At 38.0% G+C, this 13,310-nt stretch overlaps 1 protein-coding gene across 1 annotated transcript in view; it reads right to left on the reverse strand.

Annotated features, from left to right (window-relative positions):
* Window positions 1–13,310, reverse strand: part of RBM41 (RNA binding motif protein 41) — a gene marked incomplete at its 3' end in the record, with an annotated part of 38,955 nt that overhangs the window by 21,273 nt on the left and 4,372 nt on the right. The window contains exon 4 of the mRNA XM_024744135.1: window positions 12,610–12,814. Within this exon, the coding sequence (XP_024599903.1) occupies window positions 12,610–12,814 (205 nt within the window). The remainder of the gene's footprint in view (window positions 1–12,609; window positions 12,815–13,310) is intronic.

Below are 13,310 nucleotides of genomic sequence, written 5' to 3' on the forward strand. Positions count from 1 at the left end.
AAAGCCTGCACGCAGCCACAAAGACCCAGCACAGCCAAAAAAATAAAAAAGAACCTCTTAAATTTCTCTTGCCATAAAAGCAATGAGAACACTGGCAGAAATGTCAGAATCAACTTTTTCAGAACTCTGAAAATTAACCAATCTTGGAAACATTTATTGAAAAAACATAGCTGAATATCAGTAAGAATAATAAGTTTAAAAAAAAAAGAATAATAAGTTTTGTGGCATTTTAACTTGCCTTTTTCTCATCCCTTTCTCTCATGTCGGTAGTAACCTTGAAGACCAACAACCCCAAATCACAGTGAAACCGGCAGCCTGGCAACCGCTGAAGAAGAAAGAACAGAGTTGGAGTTCCTTTAAAGCCCCATTCCCAGAGAACTGTCATTACTTGATCTGTCTAGTGGTTCCCTGGAAGATCACACAAGCAACATTCTCTTTATCTGACTCAGCTCAAAATTCATCCAGTGCTAACAGCCTTTTTCCCCGAGAACTTCTGTCAAAAACAATCAGAGGCAGTTGTTGAATTTTCTGGCTAGCTGAGGTGGTGTAGCTGAGACAAACAATAGGCTAACCAAAAAGCTTAGAAGGAAATCCTAGGGAATAAAATGTCCTTAGGGGGCTCTGAAAAGCTCCGACATATTTCTAGGAATCTAGAAGGCCATACATGTGCACAGGACTGTCCACATGGCCAGAGCTTTGTGTGTGCTCAGGAAAGACCTGAAAAATCCGTAAGCTCTCACCACTGACTAATATTGAGTTTCTGCGCAAGCAGGGAGTAAAGGCTACAATGGAGTTATCAACTGCTTAGCTGACTGTTGAAGATGTCTTCAGCTTACATACAAAGTCCATTGGTACTGGGAAATCCCTCAGTACTGGGAAAAGTACTAGTTCTAGACATAATTAAAACATTGTGTTAAGTTAAAGAAGGCCATATATTATATGATTCCATTTATATGAAATGTCCAGAATAGGCAAATCCATAGGGACAGACAGTAGACCAGTGGCTGCCTGGGCTGGAAGTAGAAACAGTGACTGAGAACAATCTCTGGGGTGATGAAAATGTTCTAAAATTAGACTGTGGTAATGGTTGAACAACTCTGTTAAATTTACTACAAACCACTGAATTGTACATTTAAAATGAGTTTTATGGTATGTAAAATACATCTCAATAAATAAGTGAAAAAAAAAGGACCCACCTACATTCTTTAAGAAACTCGCTTTTTTCAAAATATGAAACTCACTTTCAAATATAACAATATAGATAGTATAAAAGTAAAATGGAGAGAAAGCAATTCTGGAATGTTGGAGTAAGGACCTCTGAAAATCTGCTGCTCCATAAAAGCAAAAAGAACACCGGCAAAAGTTGTCAAAACCAAACTTCTGATAAGTCTGGAAATTAAGTAAAGGCTTGCAACAATATGAGGAACAGCTATTCAAGAAAAACAGCTGAGTAGTAGTCAGAATAGTAAGATTTGTGGCACTTTAACTTCCACAATCCCATTTCCCTCTCTCCAGTTTTTCAGTAGCCACTATGATAGTTGTGAAAAACAGCAGCCTAACTGACACTAGAGGAAGCAGAGCAGTTCTGGTGCTCCCCAAAAGCACCATCCTCAGAGAACTGTCACTGTCTGACTTTCCTAGCACCTCAATGAAAAGCTACACTCTGAGGGTTTGTCTTTGACTTGGTTCATATCTCACTCTGTGGAACAGCCCATCCCTAGATCATGTCAAAACCAATCAGTGGGGCTTGTTTAACACTACAGCTGCTTGAGATGGCATTATCAGTTGGAGCTAACAAGAGGCTGACAAAAAAAAACTTAAAAGGAAACATAAGGAATACGAAACATAGGGAAATCACACTTCCTGCTTTCAAAATATACTACAAAGCTATGGCAACTAAAACAGTATGGTAGTGGCTTAAAGACAGATGTATGAACCAGTGGGAAAGAATAGACAGCCCAGAAATAAACTACACATGTATGGTCAACTGATCTTTGACAAGGGTGCCAGGAATACACAATGGGGAAAGGATAGTCCCTTCAACAAATGGTGAAAAGTGGATATCCTTGTGCAAAAAAGTGAAACTGGACCCTTATCTTATGCCATTCACAAAACTCAATTCAAAATGGATTGGGCTTCCCCGGTGGTGCAGTGGTTAAGAGTCTGCCTGATGATGCAGGGGACACGGGTTCGTGCCCCGGTCCGGGAAGATCCCACGTGCCGCGGAGTGGCTGGGCCCGTGAGCCATGGCCGCTGAGCCTGCGCATCCGGAGCCTGTGCTCCGCAACGGGAGAGGCCACAACAGTGAGAGGCCCACGTACCACAAAAACAAAACGAAACAAAACAAAATGGATTAAAGACTTAAAAATAAGACCTGAAACTCTAAAACGCCTAGATGAAAACACAGGGGAAAAGCCTCTTGACATTGGTATTGGCAATGATTTATTGGATATAACCTCCAAAACACAGGTAACGAAAGCAAAAACAGAGAAGTGGGACTACGTCAAACTAAAAAGCTTTAGCATAGCAAAAGAAAAAATTAACAGAGTAAAAAGGCAACTTATAGAATGGGAGAAAATACAGCTGACTCTTTAACAACACCAGTTTGAACTGCACAGGTTCACTTAATGCAGATTTCTTTTTCACTAAATACATACTATAGTACTACAAGACCTGTGGTTGAATGAATCTGTAGATGTGGAACCATGGATATGGAGGGCTGAATATAAAGTTATACATGGATTTTTGACTGCTCGAAGGGTCAGTGCCCCTAAGCCCTGTGTTATTCAAGCGTCGACTGTATTTGCAAACCACATATCTGATAAGAGGTTAATATCCAAAGCATATAGGAAACACCTACAACTCAATGGCATAAAAATAAAACCTGACTAAAAAATGGGCAAAGTATTTGAATAGACACTTCTTCACAGAAGATATATGAATGGCCGATAGGTATACGAAAAGGTGCTCAACATCACTAATCATCAGGCAAATGCAAATCAAAACCACAATGAGATACCATCTCACACCTGTAAGGATGGCTATCGTCAAAAAGGTAAGAGATAACAAGCGTTGGTGAGGATCTGGAAAACTGGAACCTTTGTACACTTTGGGTGGGAATGTAAAATAGTATGACTGCTATGGAAAACAGTATGAAGGTTCCACAAAAGATTAAAAATAGAAATACCATATGATAAAGCCATCCCACTTTTGAGTATTTATCCAAAAGAATTGAAATCACAAATATCAAAGCCAAGAGTATAATGGTTGTTGCCAGGGGAAAGGGGAAAATGGGGAGTTACTATTCAATGGTTATAAAGTTTCAATAATATGAGATGACTTAAGTTCCAAAGATCTGCTGTACAACATTATGCCTATAGTTAACAATACTGTATTGTACACTTAAAAGTTTGTTAAGAGGGTAGATCTCATGTTGTATTCTTACCACAATTTAAAAAAAAAGAAAGAAAAATAGGGAATGAGATATCCATAGGGGGCTTTGAAATGTTCAGACATATTCCTGGGACTCTAGAAGGTAAGGTACACGTGCAGGGCTATGCATATGCCAAGGAAAGTGAGGGCCTGAGAAGTCACTAATCTCTCACTTATGACTGATCTTGAGGCTCTGCATAAGCAGGAAGTGAAGTTGAAGACCGAGTTGCAAACTGCCCGCCTGAGCACTGAAGGAGTGACCCAATACACACAGACACACACACACACAGATACACACAGACACACACACACACACACACACACACACACATACACAGCGCCTTGGTAAAGGCTGGTAGAGTTCTTGATTCAAGACATTTAAGAAAAACTCTCCAATCATTAGTGGGCCACTATGCTAACTGGACAGAGACTTCAGTGGCTTTACATGACAAAGAATTCAAAATTGACAGAATTGGTCCAGGAACATCACTAAACAAACAAATAGCAACAACAACAAACACTGGGTGGGGAGGGGTTGACTGATTTTCAGAGTTGTCACATAATATCATTTTAAATGTCTAATTTTCAACAAAAAAAATTATAAGACTGTAATGGACCGAATATTTGTGTCCCCCCAAAATTCGTATCTTGAATCCCTACACCTCAGTGTGATGATAAAAGGAGATGGGGATGTCTGAGTAGTAATTAGGATTAGATGAGGTCCTGAGAGTGAAACCCTCAGGAATGGGATTAGTGCCTTTATAAGAGTCATCAGAGCTTGGTTCCTCTCTCTGCTCTCTACCATGTGAGGATCCAACAAGAATTCAGCAGTCTGCAACCCAGAAGAGGGCTCTCATCAGAACCTGTTCATGCTGGAACCCTGATCTTAGATTTCCAGCCTCTAGAACTGTGAGAAATAAATATCTGTTGTTTATAAGTCACCCAGTTTATGGTACTTTGTTATAGCAGCCTGAGATGACTAAGACAAAGACACTGAGAAAAACAAAATGAAACCCCCCAAAACCAAGAAAGTATGGTCCATACACAGGAAAAAAGAAAGAGCTGATAGAAACTCCCCTGAGGAAGCACATTGGGCTTCTCAGGAAAAAACTTTAGATCAGTTATCATAAGTTATTCAAACAATTATAGGAAATCATTTTATAAAGAAATAAAAGAATATTTCAGAATATCTTACCAAACAGAGAATAAAAATAAAGATAGAAGTTATAATAAAGAATCAAATAGAAATTTTCAAGTTGAACGGTACTGTAACTGAAATGAAAAATACACTAAAGGGGCTCAACAGGAGATCTGAGTTGACAGAAGAAAGAACCATCAAACCTGAAGATATGTCAACTACCTCATCTGACGAAGATTACTAAATTTGAGGAGCAGAAAGAAAAAAGCATGAAGAAAAAATAATAGAGCCTTGGGGACCTATGGGAGACCAGCAAGCATACCAACACATGCATAATGGAGTCTCAGAAGAAGAAGAAGGGGTAAAAAGAATATTTGAAGAGTTAATGGCTGAAAGCTTCCCCAAATTGATGAAAAACATTAATCCATACATCATAGAACCTCAACAGACTCCAAGTAGGATAAACACGAAGACACCTACGTGGAGTATGTCCAAAGAGACACTAAGACAAGTAGTCAAACTGTCAAAAGCAAAAGATGAAAAACGGATCTTGAAAGCAGTGAGAAAAAAGAGGTTCACCATGGACAAGGGGTCCTGAGATTATTAGTTGACTTCTCAATAGAAATTACAAGGGGCCAAAAGGCAGTGAGATGACATATTTTATCTGCTAAAAGAAAAAGATTGCCAACCAAAAATTCAATGTCCAGCAAAAAACTATAGTTTAAAACTAAAGGAGAAATTAAAACATCCCAAGATAAACATAAACTGACAGAGTTCACCAGTAGAAGATCTGCCCTATGAGAAAAACTATAGGGAGTCCTTCAGACGGAAATAAATGGACACTAAACAGTAACTCAAATTCACACAAAAACACTAGTAAATTTGACTACATAGGTAAACATTAAAGACAGTATAAACATTTTTGTCCTTGTAACTCTTGTTCCATCTGACTTAAAAGATAACTGTGTAAAGCAATAATTATAAAACTCTGTTGGTGGGCTTAAAATCTAGAAAGATGTCATTTGTATGACAATAATAATACAAAGGAGGAAGGAGAGAACAGAGCTAAAAAGGAACAAAAAATTAAGAAATTAAGTTGGCACTTTAATACAAATTTGTTTAAGCTAAGGTGTTAATTATAATTCCCAGGGCAATTACTAAAAGAGTAACAGAAAGTAACAGAAGCAACAAGTTAATTAAAATGACATACTGTAAAAACTTATTTAATGTGAAGGAGTAAACTGAATAATAGAGGAACAAAAGATACAAGACATACGGAAAATAAATCGCAAAATGGCAGATGTAAATCCCACCTTAACAACAGACTCCCCTTAAATGCATTAAATATAAATTAACACTCTACATAATTGGAAGAATGGATTAAAAATGATTTAAAAAAGAAAACATGATCTATTTGCTGTCTACAGGAGACACACTTTTTTTTGGTTTGTTTTGTTTAAAAAAAAAAAGGTTGAAAGTAAAAGGATGGAAAAAGATATTCCATGCAAAAAAGAATCAAAGTAGAACAGGGTACAAGAAATTTGAGTCTCCCTTTTTTCCTTGGTAAGTCTAGCTAAAGGACTGTGAATTCTGTTGATCTTTCCACAGAACCAACTTTTGGTTTTCTTGATTTTCTCTATTTTTTAATTCTTTTTTTCATTTATTTTTGCTCTAATCTTTATTATTTCCTTCCTTAAGCTTGATGTGGGTTTAGTTTGCTCCTCTTTTTGTAGTTTTGTTTTCATTAAACTTTTTTTTTTTAGAGAAGCTGTAGGTTCACAGCAAAATTGAGGGGAAGTTACAGAGATTTCCCACATGCTCCCCTGCCCCCACACATGCTCAGCCTCCCTCATTATCAGTATCTCTCACCTGAGTGGGACATTTGTTATAAATGATGAACCTACACTGACACATCATAATCACCCCAAGTCTATAGTTTACATTACCATTTACTCTTGGTATTGTATATTCTGTGGGTTTGGACAAAGTTTTGTAGTTTCTTAAGGTGGAAGTTTTGATTATAAATTTGAGACTTTTCTCCTTTATTAATATGGGCATTTACAGCTTTAGATAGCCCCTTAAGTACTGCTTCTACTGCATTCCTTAAGTTTTGTTATTTTTTTTCATTCATCTCAAAGTATTTTCTAATGTCCCTTTTAACTTCTTTTTGATTCCTTGGTTATTCAGTAGAGTGTTGTATAATTTCCACATATTTGTAAATTTCCTAAACGTCCTTCTATTATTGATTTCTAATTTCATTCCACTGTAAATAGAAGTGGTGAGAGTAGACATCTTTGTCTTATTCCTGGTATTGGAAGGAAGATTTCAGTCTTTCACCATTAACTATGATGTTAATTATTAACACAAATATATGGTCAACTGACTTCTGACAAAAATGTAAAGGCAAGTAAATGAAGAAAGAATACTCTTTCCAACAATTGGTACTGGAATAATTGGACATTCATAAGCAAAAAAGTGAACTTTAACATAAACCTCACACCTTATGTAAAAAGTAAGTCAAAGTGGATCATAGATCTAAATGTAAAATATACAACCATAAAACTGTTAGAAGAAAATAAAGGAATAGGGCTTCCCTGGTGGCGCCGTGGTTAAGAATCTGCCTGCCAATGCAGGGGACACAGGTTCAAGCCCCGGTCCGGGAAGATCCCACATGCTGCAGAGCAACTAAGCCCGTGTACCACAACTACTGAGCCCACGCTCTAGAGCCCGTGAGCCACAACTACCACGTGCTGCAACTACTGAAGTCTGCATGCCTAGAGCCCGTGCTCTGCAACAAGAGAAGCCACCACGATGAGAAGCCCACGCACTGCAACGAAGAGTAGGCACTGCTCGCCGCAACTAGAGGAAGCCCATGTGCAGCAACGAAGACCCAATGCAGCCAAAAATTTAAAATAAAAATAAAAAATAAGGTTTAAAAAAAAGAGAAAGTAAAGGAATAAATCCTTTTTCATAATCTGGTATTAGACAGAGTTCTTAGACATAAAAAAAGCACAATCCATGAAAGAAAAAATGCGTAAACTGGACTGTATCAAAATTTAAAATATTTGCATTAATGCAAAAAAATTTGTACACTGAAAACTACAATATGTTGCTGAAAGAAATTAAAGATACAAATAAATGAAATAAATGCAAAGACATTCCGTGTTCATGGATTGAAGACTTAATATTGTTAAGATGTCAGTACTGCCCAAAGTGATCTACAAATTCAAAGCAATACTATCAAAATACCAATGACATTTTTTGCAGAAATAGAAAAATCCAGGAATTCCCTGGTGGTCCAGTGGTTAAGACTTAGTGCTTTCACTGCTGTGGGCCTGGGTTGGATCCTTGGTCGGGGAACTAAGATCCCACAAGCTGCCCGGCATGGCCGAAAAAAAAAAGAAAAAAGAAAAAGAAAAATCCATCCTAAAATTCATATGGAATCTCAAGGGACCCAAACAGTTAAAACAATCTTGAAAAAGAAGGGCAAAGTTGGAGGTCTTACACTTCCTGATTTCAAAGCTTACTACAAATCTACAGTAGTTAAAACAGTGTGGTACTGGCATAAAGACAGACATACATACCAATGGAATAGAATGGAGAGCCTAGAAATACACTTTTTCATTTACAGTCAAATGATTTTCAGAGAGTATGCTAGGACCATTCAATGGGGAAAGGCAGTCGTTTCAACAAGTAGTACTGGAAAAACTGGATATCAAACATGCAAAAATGAATTTGGACCCTTTATATCATAACCAAAGTTAACTCAAAATGGATCAAAGACCTAAACATAAGAGCTAAAACTATAAAACTCTGAAGATAATATAGGAAAAAAGGTTTATGACATTAGATTTGACAGTGATTTATTGGATATAACACCAGAAGCACAGGGAACGAAAAAAAATTGACAAATTGGACTTCATCAAAAATAAAAACTTTTGTGCATCAAAGGACACTATCAACAGACTAAGAAGGCAACCCACAGAATCGGAGAAAATATTTGCAAATCATATATCTGATAAGGGAGTAATATCCAGAATATATAAAGAACTGCAACTCAACAACAAACAAACAACTCATCTAAAAAATGGGCAAAAGACACCCTTGTACATTGCTGGTATGAATTTAAAATGGTATAGCCTCTATAAACAGTATGGTGGTTCCTCAAAGGATTAAACATAGAATTACCATATGATCCAGCAACTTCACTTCTGTGTATATATTCAAAAGAATTGAAGGTAGGGACTGGAACAGATAGTTGTATATCCAGGTTCACAGCAACATTATTCACAATAGCCAAAAGGTAGAAGCAACACAAGGGTCTATTGACAGATGAATGGATAAACAAAATGTGGTAGATACATACAATGAAATAGTATTTAGCCTTACAAAGGAAGGAAATTCTGACACATGCTACAACATAGATGACCTTGAAGACATTATGCTAAGTGAAATAAGCCAGACACAAAAAGACACTGTTATGATTCCACTTACATGAGGTACCTAGAGTATTCAAATTCATAGAGACAGAAAGCAGAATGGGGGTTGGCAGGAGATGAGGGAAAGGGAGAATGGGGAGTTAGTGCTTAATGGGTAAAAAGTTTCCATTTGGGAAGATGAAAAAGTTCTGGAGATGGATGGTTACAATTGTTGCAGAACAATGTGAATATACTTAATACACTTAAAAAATAGTTAAAATGGTCAGTTTTATGTTAGGTATATTTTACCACAATAAAAGAAAGTTTGCTCTGCAAAAGACACTGTTAAGAGAATGAAAAGGCAAGCTACACACTGGGATAAAATATTTGCAAATCATATATCCAACAGAGAATTGTGTTTAGAATACATAAACAACTCTCAAGAGTCATCAGGAAAAAATTAACAACTCAGTTAAAAAACAGCAAAAGATTTGAACTGACACTTTAGCAACAGGATATAAGGATGGCAAATAAGCATATGAAAAGATGTTCAACATCGTTAGCCATTAAGGAAATGCAAATTAAAACTACAATGAGATAAGACTTTACAGCTATTAGAATAACTAAAATAAATACCAACAATACCAAATGCTGACAGAGATGTAGAGCAACTGGAACTCTCATACATTGCTGGTGAAAATGCAAAATGGTTCAGCCACTCTGGAAAATGGTTTGGCAGTTTCTTATAAAGTTAAACAAACACTTACCATATGACCCAGTAATCCCACTCCTAGATATTTACCTTAGAGAAATAAAAATTTTATGTTCACACAAAAGCCTGTACAAGAATATTCATATCAGTATTATTCATAATCACCACAACCTGGAAACAGCCCAAATGCACTTGAATGGGTGAATGGATAGACAAACTTTGGAACATTCATACAATGGAATGCTACTCGGCAAAATGAATGATAACACAACAACTTGGATGAATCTCAAAGGCACTATGCTGAGTGAAAGAAGTCACTCTCAAAAGATTACATATTGTATGATTCCATTCATATGACGTTCTCTAAAAGACAAATCACAGTGATGGAGAATAGATCAGTGATTGCCAGGGATTATGGGTGGAGTTGGGAGTGACTATCAATGGATAGTATGAGGAAGTTTGAGGGCCACAGAGCTGTTCTCTATCCTGATTGTGGTGGTGGTTACATGAATCTATGTGATTTACATGATTTACAATTCACAGAATTGGACACATAGCCCCCCCCCAATAAACAGGCAATTTTAAGTTCATTTCAAAAATAAAATATTAGCTATTATATCATCATCAATAGTTATACGTTACTGATTAATAAAAGTATTCAGAATTAGTTACAAAATAGGATCTAAAATTCATTAAGGTCATTTTATGTCTGGTATAATAACTTAAAGGTATAGAGAAAAATATCAACAACACTAAATGTAAAAGCTTTATTACAACTTCTACTAACTCCTCTCTTTAATATTCTGTATCAGGATAATATGCTCCCTGTGGATCATGTCCTATAAACATTGTCATATACTGAATATGGAATTAAATAAGAACTCAACTTAGAAGTCTGGGACCCTAGGTTACATTCCTAAATCTAACACTGTAAGAAAACTCTCGACTTGCCTTTTGTGCCTAATTTTATCTTCCTCTTCATTGAGGTCATGTACTTGTCTGCACTTGTCTTTTTGTGGTATGCTGTGAAGGTGTAAAGCAAGGAGTTTCAAAGATAGGAAACAGAACAGATTCATATACCACCCACCCACCCCAAATACCAGGTACTGCTTTAAGTGATTCACATGTATTACCTCTCTTAATCCTCCTAACAACCCTAAAACATAGCTACTATTAATATTCTCATTAATATTCTCATGAAGAAAATGAAGCATAGAGCGGTAACTTGCCAACATCTTATAGCTAGTAAGCGGGGGGAGCCAGGATGTTCCCAGCAGTCTGCCTCCAGAGCCCATGTTCTTAATCAGTATGCTATAATGTCTCTCCACCAAAGGCTGTTTGTTCATTCTTTCTTTCCTTCCTTCACCACTGCTCTTCCATGTCTATGGTCTCTCTGTCTCTAACAAATCATTCATTCATTCTGTTGGCTTTACCTATGGTCTAAGCATAGATGAGCCCCAATTCTATGGATCTAGTTGTGCCCTCTCCCCTGAGCTTCACTGCTGCATTTCCAACAGCCTCCTCGATATCTGCATTTGATGATCCTGCGGTCTCACAAATTTAACACGTTTAAAATCAAACTCATCATCTTTCCTCAAAATTTCCCCATAAAGGCTTCCTTAATTTTGCCGACTGTTAAATTACACAGCGTTGAAGCACCTGGGCTATCTTTGACACATTTCTCTCCACTGACCTTCATTCTCAGTCAACAAGTTTTACCAATTCTTCTTTTGTAATGTCTCTTATAATCATACCTACTTCTCTTTCCAATTCCATTGCCATCATCCTAGTCAGCTCTTCCTGCTGAAATGACTGTAATGCCTCCTAAATTGTTCTCCCTGCTTCCAGTTCTCCCTTTCGTGCATCCTACTTACTGGCCACTAGATTAATCACTTTCAAATACTGCTTTTATCGTGTTACCCCTGGCTCAAAGACCTTTAACCATATCCAAAATGACTAACTGAATAACGAACTCTGTATAGGTCTATACTACCTGCCAAATAAAGTTCAAAAATTTTAGCTTCCTTTCTAACCTTGTCTCTCACAACAACTCCAAACATGCCATAGTGCTTGCGACAACTGCTGCTAGTGAAATGCCTTTCCCTCTCCTGAAGACTTGGTGGTATTATAAGAACATTTAAATTTTACCTCCTCTGAGAGGCCATGTTCAGTAATGCCAGTCAATGCACAGTGGCCTTTTCCTCCTCTGAACTCCTACAGCCCTTAACAACTGTATCTAGCATTGTTACTAAATGTTATATGTTTCTCTCTCCAACCAGCAATTGGCACAAAGTCAGGAACCATTTCTTAAACTTCTGCATACCTTCCACAGTGCCTAGCAAAACTTACCTGTTAAACCCATTCTTTCTGGTTAAGACACACACCATTTATCTATATATTTTGTGCTAGTTTATAGTTCTACCTAAAGACCCTTCACAATCTAGCCTCACCTACCTTTCCAGCGTCATCTCCTGTCAGTCCTCACTGTGTCCTATACTTCCTGCCACACTGAACTTTTCACTGTTCCCTAGACACACCAGGTTCTTTCACAATCCTATTCCTACTCACCCACTATCTGTAGTGCCCTCTCCCCACTATTTACCTGACAAGTGCCTGTTGATCAGTCAAGACTTGGTACAAATGTCAACTCCTGACTCCCCCAATTAGACTTAGATGTTCTATCCCTGTGTCCCCTCAGCATTTTATTCACGTCTCTACAATAGCAATTTTCATGTTGTACTGCAACTAACTAGGTACATATTTGTCTCTCTCAAGGGACTATACATTCCTCAAGAGTAGCAATAGTTCATCTTTCCCCTACTCCCTTCACTAACTCTTCATAGTTAATGCCCTGATGTTAAATCTTCCTGTCAGTGAAAGAACATATCAAGTCAGTGGCGATCACATACCTTGGTAATAAAGAGCCTTGAGGAAGGAGTGACGATCAGCTCCCTGAAATAAAGAATTTTCTATTTCCATTTCTCGCCGGGTCAGCTGTTTGCTCTTTGCAAATCTCTGTGGCAGGCAAAGGATGCGCTGACGCTCTGAGATTCTTTCCTCAATATCTCGAAGACGGTTCTGTATCGCTTCAGGGGTTGCCCTAAGTCTCGCCCTCTGAAATAAGAGAAATGAGATGGCATATATCACAGAGGACACACCCTAAAAGTGACAATCTGATGCCTTAAACAAGAAAGAAAATGATCAGGGCCCAGAAATGGTCATTTACAGACATGTTAGCTAAGAAGTCAAGGAGCAGGAATACCCCGCGCTCCAGTGGTTGGGACTCTGCACTTTCACTGCCGAGGGCACGGGTTCAACATCTGGTCAGGGAAATGAGATCTCACAAGCCACGTGGCACAGCCAAAAATAAATAAATAAAATTTTTTAAAAAATCCCATTTGTTTAGGGGAAAAAAAGTCAAGAAGCAGGGGCTTCCCTGGTGGCGCAGTGACTGAGAGTCCGCCTGCCGATGCAGGGGACACAGGTTTGTGCCCCGGTCTGGGAAGATCCCACATGCCCACGGAGCGGCTGGGCCCGTGAGCCATGGCCGCTGAGCCTGCACGTCTGGAGCCTGTGCTCCGCAACGGGAGAAGCCACAACAGTGAGAGGC

This window comes from Neophocaena asiaeorientalis, unplaced genomic scaffold, assembly GCF_003031525.2.
Source record: "Neophocaena asiaeorientalis asiaeorientalis breed wild unplaced genomic scaffold, Neophocaena_asiaeorientalis_V1.1 scaffold2613, whole genome shotgun sequence".
In the NCBI taxonomy this organism is placed as follows: Eukaryota; Metazoa; Chordata; class Mammalia; order Artiodactyla; family Phocoenidae; genus Neophocaena; species Neophocaena asiaeorientalis.